The sequence below is a fragment of the Lolium rigidum genome, chromosome 7, assembly GCF_022539505.1.
Source record: "Lolium rigidum isolate FL_2022 chromosome 7, APGP_CSIRO_Lrig_0.1, whole genome shotgun sequence".
NCBI lineage: Eukaryota > Viridiplantae > Streptophyta > Magnoliopsida > Poales > Poaceae > Lolium > Lolium rigidum.
Genome location: NC_061514.1, coordinates 95,825,709 through 95,845,769, shown reverse-complemented (window position 1 = coordinate 95,845,769; position 20,061 = coordinate 95,825,709). Strand labels below are relative to the sequence as shown.

Sequence of the window (20,061 nt, the reverse complement as noted above, 5' to 3'; positions counted from 1 at the left end):
ATGGCCCTACAATTTGTAGGTATGAGTGTGAAGTTACATATAGTATCTGCCCTGGACATATATTATATTATATAGAGCGCTAGGGAACTATAAAACTTAACTTTTCAGAAGTAAGCTATTTCACTAGTCGGAAATCCAATTTTCAGACTGCTCAAACTTGAAAATGCAACAAGAGAGAACACAAGCTGTGAAAAAATGGCCGAGTTACTAGTCCAAACTGTGCTACTATTGCTACGGTAGCAGCCTGGTGTTTTGCATGCAACAGTTGTTATGGATCACATGCTACTGCGGTTGTAGCTGTGACAAACTCCTATCAATGAAGTGCATGAAGTAACTATGAAATTTGAAATTGTTGGCTGAACCTCCTGAAGCTCATAATTTTTTGGTGTCCATTTAGGCTCAGGCACCATCTCGGAAGGTGCGGAAACGTCGAAACCGTTCTTTGAAATGTGTTCCATCTGGGAGTCAACCATGTGGTATCGGTTCCTGTTCTGATCTGCATCGCCGAAAGGACAAAGGGGTTGTTGAAGACATCACTGCCCCCTTCAGCAATCTCAGACTCCGTTGAAGGTTCTTCACTCTTGAGAGCCAAGCTTTTTTTTTGAGTTAAGATCATGATCTATTTCTGAATGCCTACGTCTGCAAAACTGATGGCAGAATAGCTTCTGTAGAAGCTCATTTGCCAAACCCTGCTGTGTTGTAGAAAATGTCCCATAAGAATTCTATTTCGGCTCAATTCTGCAACCCTGTGTTGAGTGAATGTTAGCCCTAGTTTGGGAGTGCTGTTCAGTTTGGATGTGCAAACCTGTAGCCAAAATGTTTTTGAACATGAATACTACTACTGCAAATGGCAATTTGCCAGGTTTGAAGTTGTCGGTTGTGCTCTGCACCTGACACCACAATCGTAGTTTTATGGTGCCTCGGATATTTGAAGCACTGCCAATTACTATTTCATAATCTTGCTTTGTTGGACGAAGAAGAAATTGATCGGCAACTATGGTTTGAGGAAATTGCACAAACAAGTAACTCTTGGAGTCATTGTTGCATAATCAGTGACTCAATTTTTGTTGCACAAATCAGTGACTCTAGCTGTAATTATTTGTAAGGAGATGTATTAGAGAGAAAATTACACAAACAAGTAACTCTTGGCTCTTGGGGCCATTGTTGCACAAATCAGTGACTCCAATTTTTTGCTGCACAAACCAACAACTTTAGGGGTAATTATTTGCAAGGAGACGGGTAATGATACACTGTCAGACAATAGGGTGCGTTTGGTAGCTTGGCCAGTTTTGGGGCTGAGTGGGTAGGCTTGAAACCATGTTGCGTGTTCCAGACGGATCACGGGTCAACTTTGGCCAATTGTTCTGGTAGGTTGGGTTGCATCAGTTGGTACCCAATGCCTAACTTGTTTGGTTGCCTGGTAAAAACCTGTCATCTGTGTTGGGCTATATCAGTTGGTACCCAATGCTCAGTTTATTTGTTTGGTTGCCTGCAAAAAACATGTCATCTGTGGCATGTGTTTGATTGTCATTTTGGGCACACACATCATGTATCTTCTCACCACATTTAAATATAGTGACCTAACCATCACACAATGCATAACACGATCAGAGCAAGCATAGAACCATGACATACTAGTTACTTGCTTGGTACTCCCTCCGTCCCAAAATGTAAGGCATCTAAGGACTGGTCAAAAGTCAAACTTTACTAACTTTGACTAAATATTTAGAAAAATATATTCACATCTACAATATCGAATGGACATATTAAGAAAATATATTTTATGGTGAATCTATTCATGTTGATTCAGTAAATGTTTATATTTTTATGTATAAATTTGGTCAAACTTAAAAAAATGTTGACTTTTGACTAATCCTTAGACGCCTTACATTTTGGGATGGAGGGAGTACCTCAGAGTACTAGAATACTAAGGGGCACTTAGTTCATCCTAATCACTGTCATACTTACACTAGGAACACAAACCCCTGACACAAAACAATTATTCAACAGCCTCGGGAGGCCAATAATACAACACTACATCACAAAAGCAACTAAAACATGCAAATAACATGGACGACTGCCTCTAATGGCTATGTTCATAGTGAGGATCTTCCCAGTGGCCCTGGCGGTGCTTCTCACATTCCCAGATGCTGACAACAGCGGTGCCATACCTGTACAACTTGATATCGAAGCCACCGCCCATGGGTGAAGACGATCGTGTCGTCGACGACCATCTTGGATTTTCGGGCGAACTCAGTCCAGCCTTTGATGAAGGCGACCCTCTCACCCCTCTAGTACAGTTGCACATTGTTCTCGCATTACTTCCCTAGATACAACGGTGTCTTCACCGGCTGCCCGCCATTCTTGAGCTTGTACTTCGTGATCGGCGGCAGCTCCATGGCGGGCGGCACACTCAACGCAAGGATGTCAGTGTTGGAGAGCTGCACGAAGAACGCTTTGAGCTTTTGTCGGGGACCGTGGCCTAGGTTTGTAGAACGGCCTGGATGAGCCTTCGACACGTGGATGTGCGGTACGCATCCATCATTGTAGCATTGTTGTCGCGGAGCTGCAACCTGGGCGTAATGTCTTCATGGACCACCGCCGGCCCCTCAGGGTACTCCCGTGGGTACTCCTAGTTTTGCAAAGGATCACGCAATGACAATGGCTAGTCAATGGCCGACGCGGTAATCACCACGGCTTGTCAATGGCAAGCTTGTCATTGACAACCATGTCAATGACATGCATGCAATGCCGTGCTCGCCATTGACATGCTTCCGTGACACACTTTTGCCTTTCACGACCATCAACGAAATTGTACGCTAAATCGAACGATACTTGCCGAAATTGCGACGAACTAGTATGGAATATGAAAAACCCATACCAAAATCGAAAATAGGGGAATATAAAACTTACTATGTGACGGAGGGAAAGTGGACCCGAGGGAAGTGGAGGCCGCGTCGCTGCTACTGCTCGAAGATGTCCCACGCCCCACACGGAGGAGGCGACGGTTGAGCTGCCACGTGCGGCACCACGGTCGCCACTGAAGAAGGTGCACGCGCTCGGGGTTGAGCCGCCCGTGGCGTAGCGTGCCACGTGAATGTGACGAATCCTAGCGGCACATCCATCTCACGGCTGGAGTTGCTGCACCAACCGCCATGGTGGCCGCTCCGGTTGTCGCAACCCCTAGGGGGCGGGGGTTTTGCCCCCATCAAGGGATCCGATGTTCGAATCTCGACAACGGCAAAGGCCGCCACCGCCGCGGTCCTCATCCCCATCGGCCATGTTTAATGTGGGACGGCGATTTACCACCAGCATTATTCCCGGGTCAATTAGCACCGCCGCATCGAGGAGGCCGTCGCCCTCATATTGGCGGATGATCCGTGCACAATTGGACACCCTTCGGGGAGCAAGCTTGCCGTGGGAGCCATCGGCGGACTAGGCGGAGGAGGGGAGGAGGCCATGGAAGTGCGGTTGATTGGACGTGCGGTTCGGTGTCAATGAGAGCGACTGAGGGAGAGATAGAAACAGATAGCGATGCCAGTGAGTGGAGTGGACACCGGGGCACATGAGTAATTGCAGGTTCTCCTGCGCTTCTCCACATGTGCATCAACGGTTGCACGAGCTCTTGCACGATTTCACGACAACAGGCCAGGCTCCACAGAAACGACCAATTCGGCCGTTCCTCTTGGGGCTGGCCCAACACTACTTTAAGAACCATGCTATGTGACAACGCGGAGAAGCCCAGGAAACCAAACAACATATTTTCATCTCCACGAATGTGATAGAGGCTCTAGTCCGGCTGCCACCGTGCCTTGGATGAGTGCCCGTTGAGCAAGGAAGGAGATTTGGTGGGGACCTCCGTCTCTCCTCTCTCTCAGCCGCCGCCTCAACCCTAGCCGCCTCCAGTTCATCCTCCTCCATAGATTGGTTCCCCCTCCTCCGGTCGGCTTCGCCGGCGTCAGGAGGAGTGGGGAACCCGATCTATGCGTGGAGTTTTGAATAAAAGTATTGTTTTCATTAGATTATGTTAGGATTTTGGTAGCCGCCTTCTTGTTGGTTTCCCCTCAATGGAGATGGCATCGTCTGCAATAAGTGATCTTCGGCCTTTCGTTCGGCGACGAGATCTTCTTCCCGGCGTCAATGGTGGTGTTGAACAATCACAATTTTCTAGGTATGGGTCTTCGGATCTTGCTTCGCCAGATCGATTTTGGATCTTTTGTCGTTGTTGCCGCGAGGAGGATTATCCTCGCAGTTTTTGTCCCGGCTGCTACGTCCTCGACAATGGTGATTCGTACTCTCGGCTCTCCATCGACGACGACAAAGCTAGTCGGTTATTATTCCCCGACATACTCGGTGTTGGTACTCTTGCCGATGTTGTATGATCGCTTTAATGGTTGCGTGCGTGCACGCAACCTTGGCATTGCGGCTCAAAAATTATGGGAGAACTTTCGTCGGTATCTACGGGTCTATGGTTCGAGTATCTATATTTGGCTGCCTTCAGAAGAGTACAAGATTGTGTTCTGGAAGAAGAAAGAAATTGAAGACCTCAAAGATTTGTTACTATCTTTTAGACTTTATTTTGTAATCGTTGGAGTCAGTTTACGTATCTTTACCATGTACTATTTGTTGCTATGAATATATGTGGTATTGATTGTCAAAAAAAAAAAGGAAGGAGATTTGGTGCATATAAGCACCAGTGCTCTTATTTTTTAAAATATTTAAAATTTATAGTTCTAAGTTTCAAAAAATATTTGAATTTATTGCACTAATACATATACATGTCTTGAATACTCGTGCGAGGTTTTGACAGAAATTGCGTTGTATTTTAAGCTAGGAAGAAAAAAAATTTGTGGTTGTGTATAGGGGTAAATATTTGTCAGAAATTTGTCTTTTTTGTATAGCTCAAAATATAGTATATTTTTCTCCAAAATTTCTACCGCACCTTTAGAATGTTTATATGTATGAAAATGCAGTATTTAATTTCAATTTTTTTACAATAAAACATGATTTTTTAAAATCAGGAGCACTAGTGCTCATGTCTAAAGGCACTTTTGAGTGCCCCAAAAAAATCGGGTGCGGCAACCCGTTCCCTTCGATCCCAAGAGGTGGCAGCCCGCACCCAGGCCCGATAGCGCACATGCGACCACCCGAAGGTGAATATGTTGAGTAGAGTTTGTTGACACTCGTTTTGGGACAATAGCTAATCAAGGACAGAATCCTGCCGTGACATATGAAAATGGATGAGACGCAATTAAAAAGATTTACTTGATGGGTTTTTGTTGCTCACTAAGGAGACACCATGTCCACCATGCCAAGATGTGCCATGATCTGGCTTGATAGACGATTATGGTAGCAGTGAGAGGTGATCTCGAGGATCGATATGTGAAGGCTTCCACTAGATTTCCTTTAAGATGTCCTGAAATGAAGAAGTGATATAAACGAGAGTTGTGCGCCTCATCGAAACAAGCAACTTTGATTTTTGAGTCATCGCGATCCAAATTAGTATGCAACTTGTGGAGCCAAAATAGTGCCAAACCTGAATTACTAAGCTGAGGCGCCCGACCATAGAGGTGTCTAAGGTTAGGCGCGAGCAAATCCCGAGCTGAAACGAAAACATCGGAATTGATATGTCTGCTTACATCCTAAATTGAGCAGTCAAGATAAAGTCGGATAGAAAAGTGGTCAACATGAAAGTTCTTCGTTTTTTCGAGATGAACAACTTTGTTGTTTACGAGAGGTCATTTACAACCTCAAAATAGGCCCGCAAGGTACAGATAAGTTTTAAACCGAACAGTTTTGGAAGGTTTGGGCTAAACCATCCGAATTGGACCCAATTTAGGGTTTTGGACGTGAATCCAACCCTCCATCTTGCACGGAAAGTCCAGCCGCCTTTTATATAAATGAGGGGTGACGGCCGATTGAACCAACACCAATCGAACAAACACATATACTATTTTTTCGTGTTCATCTACTTTTATCTCTCTCCCCTCGTATCTTTCTTCTCGTTCTTCGTTGTTCTTCAGGATTGGAGGCTGCGAATCCACGAGGTCCTAGGGGCGGTTAGGCCGACCTAGGGCAGCCCATAGCCGCCGCAAGCCCTGACGGGGTTCCTCCCGGGCGAGCGGGGTTTCGGGTCTCAAAAGAGCCCGCCTGATTGTCTTGCGTATCACGCTTCCGGCGAGCCTCCCTCGGCGCATGCTACCGCGCATCGCGCTCGGCATCGAGGGTACACGGTGACGTGTTCGTGTGCGAACACACTTTTTGGCGACTCCGCTGGGGACCAAGGTTTGAACGGTCTCCAGCCCGTTCTTGCTACGAAGAGAACGTCATCAAGAGGCTGCAATCTACAAGGGTATCATGAATCCTCGATCTCCTTATGTAGGTGCAAATAAGTCTTATATTGATGTTGCTAGATCCTCTGATATATACAATGTATTTGGCTAGCCCTAGTTCTTACTATGTGCAAAAGCCGATGCAAAATAATCTCCGTACTTTTAGCAACTTGCAACATGTAAATTCGAGTTCTCTTGCATCGGCATCCCCATAAGTAAATATGCCTATGAACAACGTGATGAGTTTAGTTAATCAATATGAAACACCCAATGTTAGAAAGTTCAGTAGCATGCAAGATAGTGTTTCATCGTTTTATTCATCGGTAGATAGTTCACAATATATGGTCTCACCTTGATGCATGTCGATGGATAGGGAAATTAGACATGCTACTACTAGCTATTTGGCCAATTACCCTGAACCATCATATGCTACACCTTATGATACTAACTTTTCAGCACCATATGCAACTAGAGATACTCATAATTCGGCTGCACACTTCCACAATGGTTATAGCCAAATAAGTGGAGATTCAATAGAAGCTCAGGTGCCATCATCTATTGATGTAGCGTATGAGAACAATGATTGGAAGGGAAAACTTGCAGCTGAGTTCAAGAAGCTTAATGCTCTTCACCTATAACTACAAGAAAGACCACATGATATTGCAGCAATACAAGCGTATGAGGCATACAAAAAGAGACGTGAAGAGGAGCGCCAAGCATTCAATATCAAGTTTTGTCCCGCACAGTTGCCAGATTTCGGCAAGACATCATTGCCGAAAGAAACAGAGCACATAGGGGGGCAAACCTATCCAAGTTGGGCCGAGGCAAAAGCAAAATGTATGGCCCATACAAAGAAAGTCAAGCAAATGCTCACAGGGAATAGTGTCGGCGACTTCACCACGCCGACTTTTGAGGAATTGCCAGCAGAATATCGCCAAGCCTATGAAGTACTAAGAAAGAGGTGCGACGAGGAATTTGAAGAGCGTAAGAGGAAACTTGAGAAAAAGTATGAAGAGGAAGATCTGCATGAGTTTCTTGCAAGCCTCAAAAAAGATCACCAAGACAATATTACTCAAGTTGAAAAAATCAAGTCCCTTCCTCTATGCAGCGATCAAGTTGAACCCTCTGCAAAACCAAGGCAAGAAGAAGAAGCTTTGCAAAGTAATAAGATCCATGAATAAGATAAGAATGACTCAGCTAGTATGGTTAATTCGGTTATAGAAGCCGAGTCAAGAAGTAGATGTGCTGATTCTATTGAATCAAAAGATGCAAGCTTCATCGCGAAAGATCATGGTGAATGTGAAACAATCATATTTCACTTTTCTAGATGTAAGGGAGCTTACATGCTTCCATATGAATTTTGTGCCAATGAAACCGATGATTGTAAAGAGCAGAAAAATATAGCCGAACAATGTTCGCTTGATGAAGAGCATCAAGGTGAAGTGGTACAAAATTGGGAACAATAAGAAGACAAGACATTGGAGAATAATCCAAAGGTGGGTAAATATATTGTTCAGGTCATACGACTATCATACTCTCCCAACCGTCTTCATAGAGGTATATCCAGCAAATAATTTACATATTTTTCGATTTGGTCAAAACCATATTGTTGATGCATCTATTAGCAAGATTTTCATAAGAAACTTTTAAAGACCAATGAGGAGAAGTAATTTCTTTGTTAGAAATATAATTGCTACACAACATATCGATCAACATGTCATACCATTTAAAAAGACCGATAGTGAAAAATTATTACAACCAAGGCTTTCCACATTATTTCATTTGAATTTTATATCTACATGGGTAGCTTTGCTTACTTCATACTTGGCTTACATTTGGTCTCAAGTGAGACATGTGTGTTATAACTATTTTAGTTTCAGAAATTCAAAACCAAGGTTAGTGTCTTGTGATAAAGCCGATGATAGTACAACAAATTATTCAAACACATCGGAGAAAGACTTTAAAAATAAACACATAGCTGAATGGGGTGATGTAAAATCTGAACCATTCAGTTGCTTAATTTCAAAGCCGTTCTCGCAGCAAGATCGGCTGGAAGATAGAAGGTGTACCTTCAGTTTGAGCATGTGTGATCATATCATTGATGTATTGATGAAGAGCGACTATATTAGAATCCTTGATCACAATGTTGAACCATTAGCACAAGGACGAATCTATTGCAAGTTGCATGATTCGTTTGAGCATAGTACTCATAATTGCATCATGTTCTATCAAATAATACAATCGGTTGTGAGTAATGGACGATTGCATTTTTTTGCAACACGAGCAGATAGCCAACCTATTTCGATTGGTTTTGATGGCCAAGAGTTATTGCATCGGTTACCTCTAGCCGATTCATATGATGATGAGAAGGTACACACTGAAGATAATGGGATCAAGCTTTCAAGTGAAGAAATTATTGAAGAGCATGTTGAAGACATTCTTGAAGCGGGGTGTTCCATTGAAGCTACATCAAGGACATTAAGCACTGGGGGGCAACAACAAAATTCAAAGATCGATGGACGCAAAACGAAACAAGACAAAGGTCGTGATAAGCACAAGGGTAAGAAAACTGAAGTCACTTTCGCAGAGTTATTGGAGAAATATAGGAAGGAGAGTAAAGCAAGGAGATCTTATCAGCCAAGTATTGCAAAGTCATCAAGATCACCCCCAAGGCGAAAGTCTAAAGACCGGTGTTGGCAACGAGAGAAGTTCAATGCAGCAGCTTCGTGTCCTCCCTTTAGGCCGCCAATGCCAATGTCATGGATACCTTCCTATGGTGAGTGTTATCCATATCCATCATGGGATCACAGGTATGACCCAAGGGCACGTTATCCGTCTTACTATAGATCATCTAACCCAAATTATGCAGCTCCAGGAAGGTCAAAATCTGAACAACAATCACATGTCAAAGACCGTTTCAATAAAAAAGAATCGGTTAGGAGCTTAAGGAAGAAGAAGGTGGTGAAGCAAGTTTACCAAGTGAAAAAGGATAACCGTAAGAAAGTGCCCAAGGCCAAGGAACAAACACCACCATGCAAAATTAAATCACAGCCAGGATGCTCGCTCGGCTTAACAAGTTGGCAAGAGAGAAAACTGAAACGGCTTAGTGCCGAGAAGCGGAAAAGTAAGAACATGGCATGGGTCCCTAAGGAAGAACCTCAAGGCAAGGAGGATGTGCAAGTTCCTATTGCAAGAATAGCAACAAGGATGAAGGAAGAAAAGACCGAGGCTGGCAAGCGATCGAGCAAGAATTTTCTATCATATAATAAGAGGCTTCGGTCAGCACATCATACATATTATTCGACTATGCCATTTATGCCTATGCCATGTAGCATATCCTCAGGTATGATCAGTTACCCTACATGGTCTTATTTGAATCCGTGGATGCACTATAATTCTTTTCATCATCAAAGGGTATTACCAAATCGTTATTCGTTGGTTAGTTGCAATTTTGTTGCCAATCTGAGAGGCCGAAATATTTGAAGTTCATAATCAGAGTTGTTATTTTGTTTATTTCGGCTATACATACATTGGTGGATTAATTATGCAGGCCTCTTGAGGCAGACAACATATGGCCGATATTTCTCTTATCGCCCTGAGAGCATTACCTAATCATGGATAGTGAGGTTTGCTAACATTGTCCATAGTTCTATTGGAAACAAAGACAAGTACCATGGAGATAGTATGAATATGCTTCAGTTTTTGAAAGCAATTACCAATTCTTTGGTATTGTTTATTTATCTCCTAATGGTTCTGTTTTTGATGCCTCATGTGCTTAAATTATCTTAGGCCGAATATCAAGCTTTGATATTCATGCTAGAACAAAAAAATTTCTATAGGTGCTACACATATTGAGGCTTCTAGTGATTCGTTGGTAGTAGAATAACAAAAATCCAAGGTTTGCCAATGTTTCGACGAATCACTTGTTGTTTATATTAATAAATGTCTAGCTATTCTTATCTTGAAAATGAGTTGGATCAACTATCATCTAGCTACTGTGTTTTTCATGGTGTATCTCACATTCTACAAGAGATAATGCTTTGTTTCGCCAACATAGGTAAGGCCGGATTGGAACCCACTGCTTTGGCTACTAATAAAAGATATAGTGCAGGTGAAGATGAAGATCAGATGAGGCTCATTGTTTTTTACATGAGAAATCTTATGAAAAGAGTGAACCTTAATGTTCGTCAATGGTACATGAAGGAATTTTTGATATCCATCAATCGTCACGATAAAGTGGTTGTTCCCAAAGGAAATTATTTGAAGAAAGTTTTGTCAAAATGGCAGCCAATCTGAACATAAATGGCCGATATAAAATTATCGCCCTTTGTACCAATGGCCGATGGAGTGTTGACATCGTCCTTAGCTAAAGATGGGGCAAGGCATGTGTTGACACTCGTTTTGGGACAATAACTAATCAAGGACAAAATCCCGCCGTGACATATGAAAATGGATGAGACGCAATTGAAAAGATTTACTTGACGGGTTTTTGTTGCTCACTGAGGAGACACCATGTCCACCATGCCAAGATGTGCCATGATGGCTTGATAGCCGATTATGGTAGCAGTGAGAGGTGACCTCGAGGATCGATATGTGAAGGCTTCCACCATATCTCCTTTAAGATGTCCTGAAATGAAGAAGTGATATAAATGAGAGTTGTGCGTCTCGTCGAAACAAGCAACTTTGGTTTTTGAATCATCGCGATCCGAGTTAGTATGCAACTTGTGGAGCGAAAATACTGGCAAAACCTGAATTACTAAGCTGAGGCGCCCGACCATAGATGTGTCTAAGGTTAGGCGCGAGCAAATCCCGAGCTGAAACGAAAACGTCGGAATTGATATGTCTGCTTACATCCTAAATTGAGCAGTCAATATGAAGTCGGATGGAAAAGTGGTCAACATGAAAGTTCTTCGTTTTTTCGAGATGAACAACTTTGTTGTTTACGAGATTTTGATGTGAGGTCAAAATAGGCCCGCAAGGTACATATAAGTTTTAAACCGAACAGTTTTGTAAGGTTCGGGCTAAACCATTCGAATTGGACCCAATTTAGGGTTTTGGACGTGAATCCAATCCTCCATCTTGCACGGAAAGTCCAGCCGCCTTTTATATAAATGAGGGGTGACGGTCGATTGAACCAACACCAATCGAACAAACACATCTACTACTTTTTCGTGTTCATCTACTTTTATCTCTCTCCCCTCGTATCTTTCTTCTCGTTCTTCGTTGTTCTTCAGGATTGGAGGCTGCGAATCCACGAGGTCGTAGGGGCGGTTAGGCCGACCTAGGGCAGCCCATAGCCGCCGCAAGCCCTGACGGGGTCCCTCCCGGGCGAGCGGGGTTTCGGGTCTCAAAAGAGCCCGCTGGATTGTCTTGCGTATCACGCTTCCGGCGAGCCTCCCTCGGCGCATGCTGCCGCGCATCGTGGTCGGCATTGAGGGTACACGGTGACGTGTTCATGTGCGAACATAGTTCGTTGCAACGAATTAGTGTACTACCTTGTACAACACAAAATTTAAATCTTCATTACGTTTTGAGTTCTTTGTACTACTATGGATGTTTATCAATAGATCAGTGGACCTTTTTTTGTAAAAAAAAGTCACTATGCAATTTCCTCCTATGTTTTGCATATCATCATACTCTGGTGTTAAGTACTCCTTTAGCAATATATTCTGGTGTTTTAACTCTTTCGGTTGTACTGTGGCGCTTTTGAGTATGTGCTGGCTTGGTTAGTTTCTCTCTCGTAGAAAAATAAAAGCGTCCCATCTCTCTTGTCACAATGTCACTGGCAAACATGTAGTAGTACCAAGGTAGGCACACTGGCACAGGATCGTGCAAGTCGTGGCAAATCTTGCGTCTGCAAGCCCGTGCACAGTGAAACGTCGCAGCTAGCATGCATCCCGCCATATCCGGAGAATCTTGCGTTCGATTCGCTACTTTTGGAGGTGAGGCGGATGCACACCCATCGGGAAGGGACACAGCTCGCACGGAGTCGGGCACGCTCGCAGCCCGCATTTACTTCATCTCGGGAACTCCAACAGCTCAACGCAACTTAAACACGCTCAACAGGCAGCGCCAACAATGCATTCGCCGCTGGTTCTCCTGTTCCTCGTAGCTTAGCAACGGTCCGAGCTAGGCGAGGAGAGCGGCAGCGCCATGAGTGACGGCGATGCAGCAGGGGCCAAGAGGGAGGCCGAGGAGGCGGCGAAGAGGAAGAGGGAGTCCGTGCTCAGCTACTGGGGTGCCGTGGTGAAGGATGACCGGAAGCTCTGCAAGTTCGATCTCGGCTCCCTGGAGAGAAAAATGTTCTCTTGGTCCGTCCAGGATATCTTCAACAGGGACCTCCTCAGGCAGCAGGTAACGTACAGCTCGTGTCTCCTGAGTTCGATCTCGTCTTGTTTGCTTCATTGCTTGTACTAGCATTCATCCAACTACTCTGTCACTACGATTCCACGCATGTTTCGTTCATTAGGGCTTGATCGATCTTATAAAACCTCAAATGGATGCAGTGAAAAAAAACCTGAACTTTGAATCTTGGGTAACCGCATCTTCGTGAGTTTTTAGATATAGTTTTACATGCAGATAAACAGTGGCGGTGCCCCCTGATGACTTGTACATAGCTCCACCTCTGCAGATAAAGCTTGTATAGCTAAGAATATTATTATGGAATTCTCCTGCAGAAAAAAGAATACTCACTTATTGAGTATGTAGCTGTTTTATGTTTTTTATGTACAAAATTGCATTACAGCTGATTTTTTAGAGCCAGCCTAATACTTGTGGTAAAAGAGTCTGGTTATACAAAATTGCATTATAGTTGGATGGTGAATAAGATTCTCTGAAAAAAGCATTATGGAATTTATCTTTTCGGAAGGGAAGATATATAGATTATTTCTATCCCAACATAATATACTCCTAACTGGTTTTCTAGGGGATTTGTTTCTAGCGATTTAGAGCAGAATGTTGTAGTTGATTAAAATACTCTTTTGTATAAAAGCCCTATGAAGGCACCAGAATCTCTGGGCTACAGCCTACAGGCCAGCTTGGGCCAAGTTGTGGGTAATGCCGCTCTCTAGCCGCTTGTCGAGGCCCATTCATCTCTCTCCCATCTGTTTTGTGTTCCGAGATGGTGAGTCGAGCTCCTCCAATGGAGACCGCTCTGCAACCCTGCCCGCCCAGGAGTGACCCTCCGCCTGTCGACCGCTCTCGTCGCTCACCTTGTCGAAATATATTTGGTCCGCCTTTGCCCAATAACCTACTTTCTACTCAGCCGCGCCTTATGGATGGTAACCGGAGCTTGTATGCTAGGTGTTTGTTGTTTTGCCAAGCCGAAAAGCGCTCCCTTTGAATAAAACATCTTTCAAACCGAATCATACTTTTTTTAGATAAAATCTCCATGGTAGTACTGTAACTTGTACATTATCAAATATATACATTTATGCACTTTGTTTTCTCATTTCAACATGCTTGGTTTTTTTGTCTGTTCTAATATTAGTCCAGCGCTGAATCCTGATTTATTAAAATCTATATGTGTTTTATTATATTGCGCTTATTGCATTGCATTCCAGTATCCTATAGTGTGCGTCACCCCAACTGTCCATAACTCTATTGCGTTGTTCTTCTCACACTGGTCATAGTCTGCTCAAATTTTATTTGAAATGAGAACTGATGAAGTAGTGTGGAAATTCATGCAGGTCAAGAGCATACCGGATACCTTCACGTCATTACACACTTATCTGGACTCGTTCAAATGCCCTCTGATTGAAGAAGTACATGCTGATCTCTTCTCATCATTGGACGGTTATGCTCAGGCAAACTATATACAGATAGTCTGGATGGAGAAGCTTGATGATGAGAAATCAATATTCTGTTTTGAGGTTTCTAAGCCATCAAAGGATCAGAAATCGAGGGAGACATATGACCCCAAAGAGGGGGACATAATAGTTATGTCCTTGCAGAAACCGCATCATGTGTCTGATTTGAAACAAAATAAGGCATCGTATGTTTTAGGTTCAGTTCTAAAATGTGAAGACAAAGAAGATGGAGATTTCCCACCCAATTGCTGTATTGTTCGGTTTTCATCTGCTATTCCTGTTGAAGTAGATCCGGAAACAAAAATACCTATGGAGCCATCATTTGCTGTGTTCCTCATAAATATGAAGACATTCACCCGTATATGGGACTGCCTTCATATGGAAATAGGTGATCCGAACAGGAGGACTAGTACTGGTATCATCAATCTAGCGTGGAAGTACAAGCCAAAGGTATGCCAGCTGTTTACATGCATAAATAATTATATGTCCTTTTTAATACTTTAGTATGTCTGATAGCAACCTTTAGATGTATGATATAGGACGTAGGCTGTCTCCCATTATGCTTTGGCAACCTGTAGCTCTCGATGCAAGATTTTCTCTGCACTAACATTACTTCAGCTAACGTTTCTGCTTTCCAGCACATTGAATATGTCAGTAATGTTTATATATTACTCTAGTTAACTGATTTACTTGCTCATTTTGCCTTGAAGGTAGTGGACAGCTCTTCGTGCTCCCAGATATCTCAATGTTTTGCTCGTAGATCAATTGATGGTCTTGGCCTTGAGAAGTTTAACCTAAATGATTCACAGCTGAACGCAGTAGCAGACTGTGCCTCAGAAATGGAGAACTACTCACCTTCCCTAAAACTCATTTGGGGCCCCCCTGGGACAGGTAAAACAAAAACCATCAGCACTATCCTGTGGGCAATGCTCATCAAGGGCTTAAGGACACTTACCTGTGCACCAACCAATACTGCCGTAATGGAAGTTGCATCTCGAATTGTCAGGCTTGTTGGAGAGTCTTCAGATGGCAGCGTCTGCTTTCTGAATGACATTGTCCTGTTTGGAAACAAAGATAGGATGAAGATAGATGATAGTGATGATCTTTCCATGGTATTCCTTGACTCACGTGCAGAGCGTTTGCTGTCATGTTACGTCCCAAACACTGGTTGGAGGCATTGCTTATGTGCACTGATAGATCTTCTAGAGAATCCTGTGACCAAATATAAGCTGCACATAGGGTATATTCTTGAGGAAGTGAAATATAGGGACAGACTCCTCCTGCGCGACGATCGTCTTGTCGTACTTCTCTCGGTGTTCCGCAACTCCAAAGATCATCTTCTTTCACTTAACTCAGTGTTCCGCAAGCCAATCCACAACACGCCTGAAGACAACGAAGAAAACTGCCACAAGGAAGGACGGTATGATTCTGAAGCTATGAAGAAAGCATTCAGAGTACTACCATTCAAGGATTATTTAAAAGGTAGTTACAAGAAACTTTCGGAGAATTTGTGCAATTGCATCGAGATACTGTACAGTGATCATCCAAGAAGTTCAGAAACAGGACAGAGCTTTCAGTGTATGCTGGAAGTGCTTGAATTGAGCGAAATTCTCCATACTTTGATAAGTTGTTATGCGGATAATGATGATATTTGGCCAGATGAAGTTCTTGAGGGAAATATAGAAGAGGACTGTAACCCTGTTTCCTGGCCTCAGCAGCTAGCATTTCTGCGGACTAACACATGCAAAAAATCCAAGTTCAAGCTGGCCAGATCCCTATGTGTGCAAGAATTAAGATATCTTCGCAAAAACTTGGAGCTTCCAGATTGTTACAGCACGAGGTCAATTCAACTGTATTTGTTACAGCGAGCGAAATGTATTCTCTGTACAGTTTCTAGTTCTTTCAGGTTGTACACTGTGCCCATGGACAACTCTATTTCTGAACGCGGATTTGTCACGAAGCCTGAAAATTTAAATCCTCTGGAGTTGCTGGTTGTCGACGAGGCTGCACAGCTCAAAGAGTGTGAGACCTTAATTCCCTTGCAGCTGCCTGGTATAAGGCAGGCTGTTTTCATTGGAGACGAATATCAGTTACCTGCTCTGGTGAAAAGCAAAGTAAGCTATATGTATTGACTATTCGTGTTGCTCAATTTTTCTTTTGCAAGCAATATATTGACATCCAATATATTGACATCTAATGTGATTCTGTAGATATCTGACAATGCTAAGTTTGGGCGAAGTGTTTTCGAGAGGTTAAGTATGCTGGGCTATGGTAAGCACCTTCTCAATGTGCAATACAGGATGCATCCGAAAATAAGCAGGTTTCCAGTTGTTACATTTTACGATGGGAAGATATCTGATGGTCCCAATGTGACTACTAAAAGCTACGAAAAGAGTTTTTTAGCAAGCAAAGTGTTTGGGTCGTACTCATTCATAAATGTAGAGGGAGGACATGAAACAACTGAGAAGCACGGCCGTAGCCTGAAAAACACAATTGAAGCTGCTGCAGTTTCGCGGATAGTGCAGAGGTTGTTCAAAGGTAATCATCAAGATCATTTGTTTAGTTGAAGTACTCAATTTTTTAATAGAAAACATAAGAGGTTGGAGTACATTATTTGAGGGAAATGAGCATGCTATTTATGGCCTTATGGGATCAATGTGTTGGGAATATGAAAGATAAGTTAGTTTTCAGTAGTAAATGGTGAAGAGAGGGGCAAGGGAAATGTGTACTAAAGAGAGAAATGTCAGCTAAGTTTGCATACAAGACAAATATTTTGAAGGGAAGTAGAAATAAGTATGATGTTCCCTAATGTACAAATAATCTGAACCACTAGATCCTTGACATTGGCTCACTGCATGAAATATTTCTTCTCCTTTTATCTTATTGCAGAGTCAGTTTCTACAGGAATCAAGATCTCTGTTGGTGTTGTGTCCCCATATAATGCTCAAGTTAGAGCAATCCATGAAAAAATCGGGAAATCCTACAATATGCATGATGGTTTCTCCGTGAAAGTGAAATCTGTGGATGGTTTCCAAGGTGCAGAGGAAGATATTATTATCATATCAACAGTGAGGAGCAACAAGGCTGGTTCTGTTGGATTTCTTACAAACATGCAGAGGACCAATGTGGCTTTGACAAGGGCTAAGTAAGTTTCCTTATTGCTCAGGGTACATTCAAAAGCGAGAAAGAAATGCAAATTCCTTAATGTTGGTGTTCCTAATTAACCTTTGATAGTTAGTTTTTTTTATAACGGGCTGTTAACTATATGAAGTTATAATTATGAGAAATTTGTTTTAGAATATGAATCAACGGTATCACTTTTATTTCACAAACATTATTCTGTAGGTTGGTTGCAAAGAAGAAAGTTTGAATGAAATACATAGGCGTCTTTAGAAAATCATCAGAAGGTCTTACTTATCTTTTTGGTTGTTGTCAGACACTGTTTATGGATAGTTGGAAATGGGATGACTTTGTCGAACAGCAAGTCTGTTTGGCAGAAGATAGTGAAAGATGCACAAGATAGAGGGTGCTATTTTGATGCCTGTGAAGACAAAGATCTGTCGAATGCTGTAAACAACGCTGTCATTGAGCTTGATGATGCCGAGAATTTAGTGAAGATGGACTCTCTGCATATTAGCAGGCCAAGGTTTCAGGTATTGCCAAGCGCCTTCTCAAAACCGCTGTCATATGGTCACATCATCCTAGCAAGTGTGAACTCATGCTGTTTGTGTTCTATATGCAGAACTCAAGGCCTAAATATCGTTAGTGGGATGTCAGTAGTGCCAGGAGCCCCCTGTACACGTTGTTGGCATGATGTTCTCCTCGTGGGGCTTAATTTGCTGAAGAAACTTCATCTGCATTAGTATGGCGCCGCTGAGTGTCGTGAGATGCCTTACATTCTGTTGAGCCTAAGCATGGGGCACCCTGATTGCTCAAGCTTAGTTGTGTTAGTTTTCCATTATTCCACCAAGACTGATCGACACAGACCATCCATCTTATTTTGCAATGTTGTTTTCTGAGACCGTGTTCTGTTTTAAACTTGTCATGATGCTAGATTGTGGTTGTGGCGTCAAATGACCCCTATCACTCTCAGTTGTTCATTACATACGTGCAATTCATTATTCTGTGGTAAGATAGATATATTGCGGGTTGCGGAGGTGGGAGTACATGAGGGTGGCGCGATTATGCAAAACTGGTGCTCAGAAGTGCTTCAACTGTATAGAAGAAGGACACCTGACTAGAAATGATGTACAACACTTTATACAAGGTACTTCAGTAGACTACTACAAACTTACAAATCATGCTCTAGTTAGCTAGCTGACTACTAGTGTCGTTTAGCTGTGTCATAGAACAGGACGGTGCTGCGGTGGTTTGTTTCAACACAAGCAATGGCGGTGACTGAGATCGGTCATCGCACAAACAAGTTTGCGTATTTTGTCCATGGACGGGAGCACCAAATGGTGGGGTTATTCACACTGACGGACGAGGATGTCGATAAGGGATGTCGTCATGATGTAAGTGAGAGAAGACATGAGGATGTCGAGGGCGAAGACAAGTGCCGATGAGAGGAAACATAAGGGGTCGTAGCATACAATTTTAGATGGGGTATAAAGTGGCACAAGTTTTACTAAATGGGGTAACCATTGAGAATTTATGTTAAATGGGGTAAGTGGTGTCAAAAATACCAAACTAGGAGGTAAAAAGTGAAAATTACTCTTTGCTAAACCCTGCTGTGTTGTAGGAAATGGCCCATACGAATTTTATTTCGGCCAACAGGGTTCTGCAGTTCCGATTTGAGTCATCTATGTTAGCCGGTTAGCCCTAGTTTGGGAGTGCTGTTTTCAGTTTGGATGTCCAAACTGTAGCCAAAATGCTTTTGAACATGGATGCTGATACTTGAAAATGGCACAGTAGTGCTGTGCTAGTACTATTTCAGCCGGGCTATGATTTGTAGATCATCCTATTAGCAATACATTCGGGTTAACCCTTTCCGTTGTATGTGGTGGTTGACGCTTTTGGGCATGTGCTGGCTTGGTTAGTTTCGCTCTCACGTAGTAGAAAAAAAAAGAAAAATAGAAGCGTTCAATCTCTCTTGTTACTGGCAAGCATCCTCGTATGCACATTGGAACAGGATCGTGCCAGTCCTGGCAAATCTGGCATTTGGTGTAACGTCCCAGTATCCCGCCATATCCGGGAAATCCTGCGTTCGATTCGCTACTTTTGCTAATCGCCTGTCATGCACGCTCCTAGCCCGCATTTACTTCATCTCGAGAATTCCAACGACCCAGCGCAACTTAAACACGCTCAATGGCCTCATGAGCTACTAGCATTACAGGCGCGGAATTGCTTCACACACGACGTTTTGCATACGACTTCTGTACGATACTTCCTCGACGACATTTTTTTCAGGCTAACACGATGCTAATTACTGACCCGTGTCCAAATATCCCTTACGCAGCCCAAATAAAAAACCCAAGCCCACGACTCCAGGCCCTTATGCTCATCCAAAACAAATCGGTTCCCCATATTCTTCAAGATGATCTATTTCTTGCCGATCTGCAAATCAGTGCGTAACAAGTTATCTGCAATATAATCTGTGATTTCTATTGAAGTTTTCCACAAGTTTTGATGTATTTTTGTAAGACGTAATAGGTATCACTCTCCTCTGCCAAACTGCCGTTTGCCTCGAGCTCCCATCTCCGAATTTTATGTAGAGCTAGAAAATCGCGATGATTTTTAAATAATATGGTTTTATTTAAATTACACGCATATTACGTGATTTCAAAAGAATTTAAACATGCGGCTCGGTCGGCCATACAACTGCCGATCGGCCAGTATGCCGCCGATTAGGCCATCAGCCGGACTATCGCCCTATGGTAGATAGAACAATACATATACTCGGTTGGTGTGAGACGTGGATG

The 20,061-nt window shown here is 43.0% G+C and overlaps 2 protein-coding genes across 2 annotated transcripts; both read left to right on the top strand.

Annotated features, from left to right (window-relative positions):
• The first annotated feature begins 12,485 nt into the window (after positions 1 to 12,485).
• Positions 12,486 to 15,413, top strand: LOC124671698. Its single transcript, XM_047208040.1, has 4 exons — positions 12,486 to 12,686; positions 13,964 to 14,590; positions 14,851 to 15,031; positions 15,147 to 15,413. Exons 1-4 carry the CDS (start codon positions 12,486 to 12,488, stop codon positions 15,185 to 15,187), a joined length of 1,050 nt encoding a protein of 349 aa, XP_047063996.1. The 3' UTR covers positions 15,188 to 15,413.
• On the top strand, positions 15,220 to 17,906 carry LOC124671697 (probable helicase MAGATAMA 3). The gene is made up of 5 exons (XM_047208039.1): positions 15,220 to 16,254; positions 16,351 to 16,678; positions 17,030 to 17,285; positions 17,577 to 17,793; positions 17,883 to 17,906. The coding sequence occupies exons 1-5, from the start codon at positions 15,220 to 15,222 to the stop codon at positions 17,904 to 17,906; spliced, it is 1,860 nt and encodes a 619-aa protein (XP_047063995.1).
• Positions 17,907 to 20,061: the final 2,155 nt, after the last annotated feature.

What these genes read in the sequence shown, in the direction of transcription:
- LOC124671697 (XM_047208039.1), top strand. Translation starts at nt 15,220, where the DNA reads ATGAAGATAGATGATAGTGATGATCTTTCCATGGTATTCCTTGACTCA. An exon ending in AGTGCAGAGGTTGTTCAAAG is followed by an intron (nt 16,679 to 17,029) that starts GTAATCATCAAG and finishes ATCTTATTGCAG; the next exon opens with AGTCAGTTTCTACAGGAATC. An exon ending in TTAGCAGGCCAAGGTTTCAG is followed by an intron (nt 17,794 to 17,882) that starts GTATTGCCAAGC and finishes TTCTATATGCAG; the next exon opens with AACTCAAGGCCTAAATATCG.
- LOC124671698 (XM_047208040.1), top strand. Translation starts at nt 12,486, where the DNA reads ATGAGTGACGGCGATGCAGCAGGGGCCAAGAGGGAGGCCGAGGAGGCG. An exon ending in GGGACCTCCTCAGGCAGCAG is followed by an intron (nt 12,687 to 13,963) that starts GTAACGTACAGC and finishes CACTGGTCATAG; the next exon opens with TCTGCTCAAATTTTATTTGA. An exon ending in TTGGGGCCCCCCTGGGACAG is followed by an intron (nt 15,032 to 15,146) that starts GTAAAACAAAAA and finishes TCGAATTGTCAG; the next exon opens with GCTTGTTGGAGAGTCTTCAG.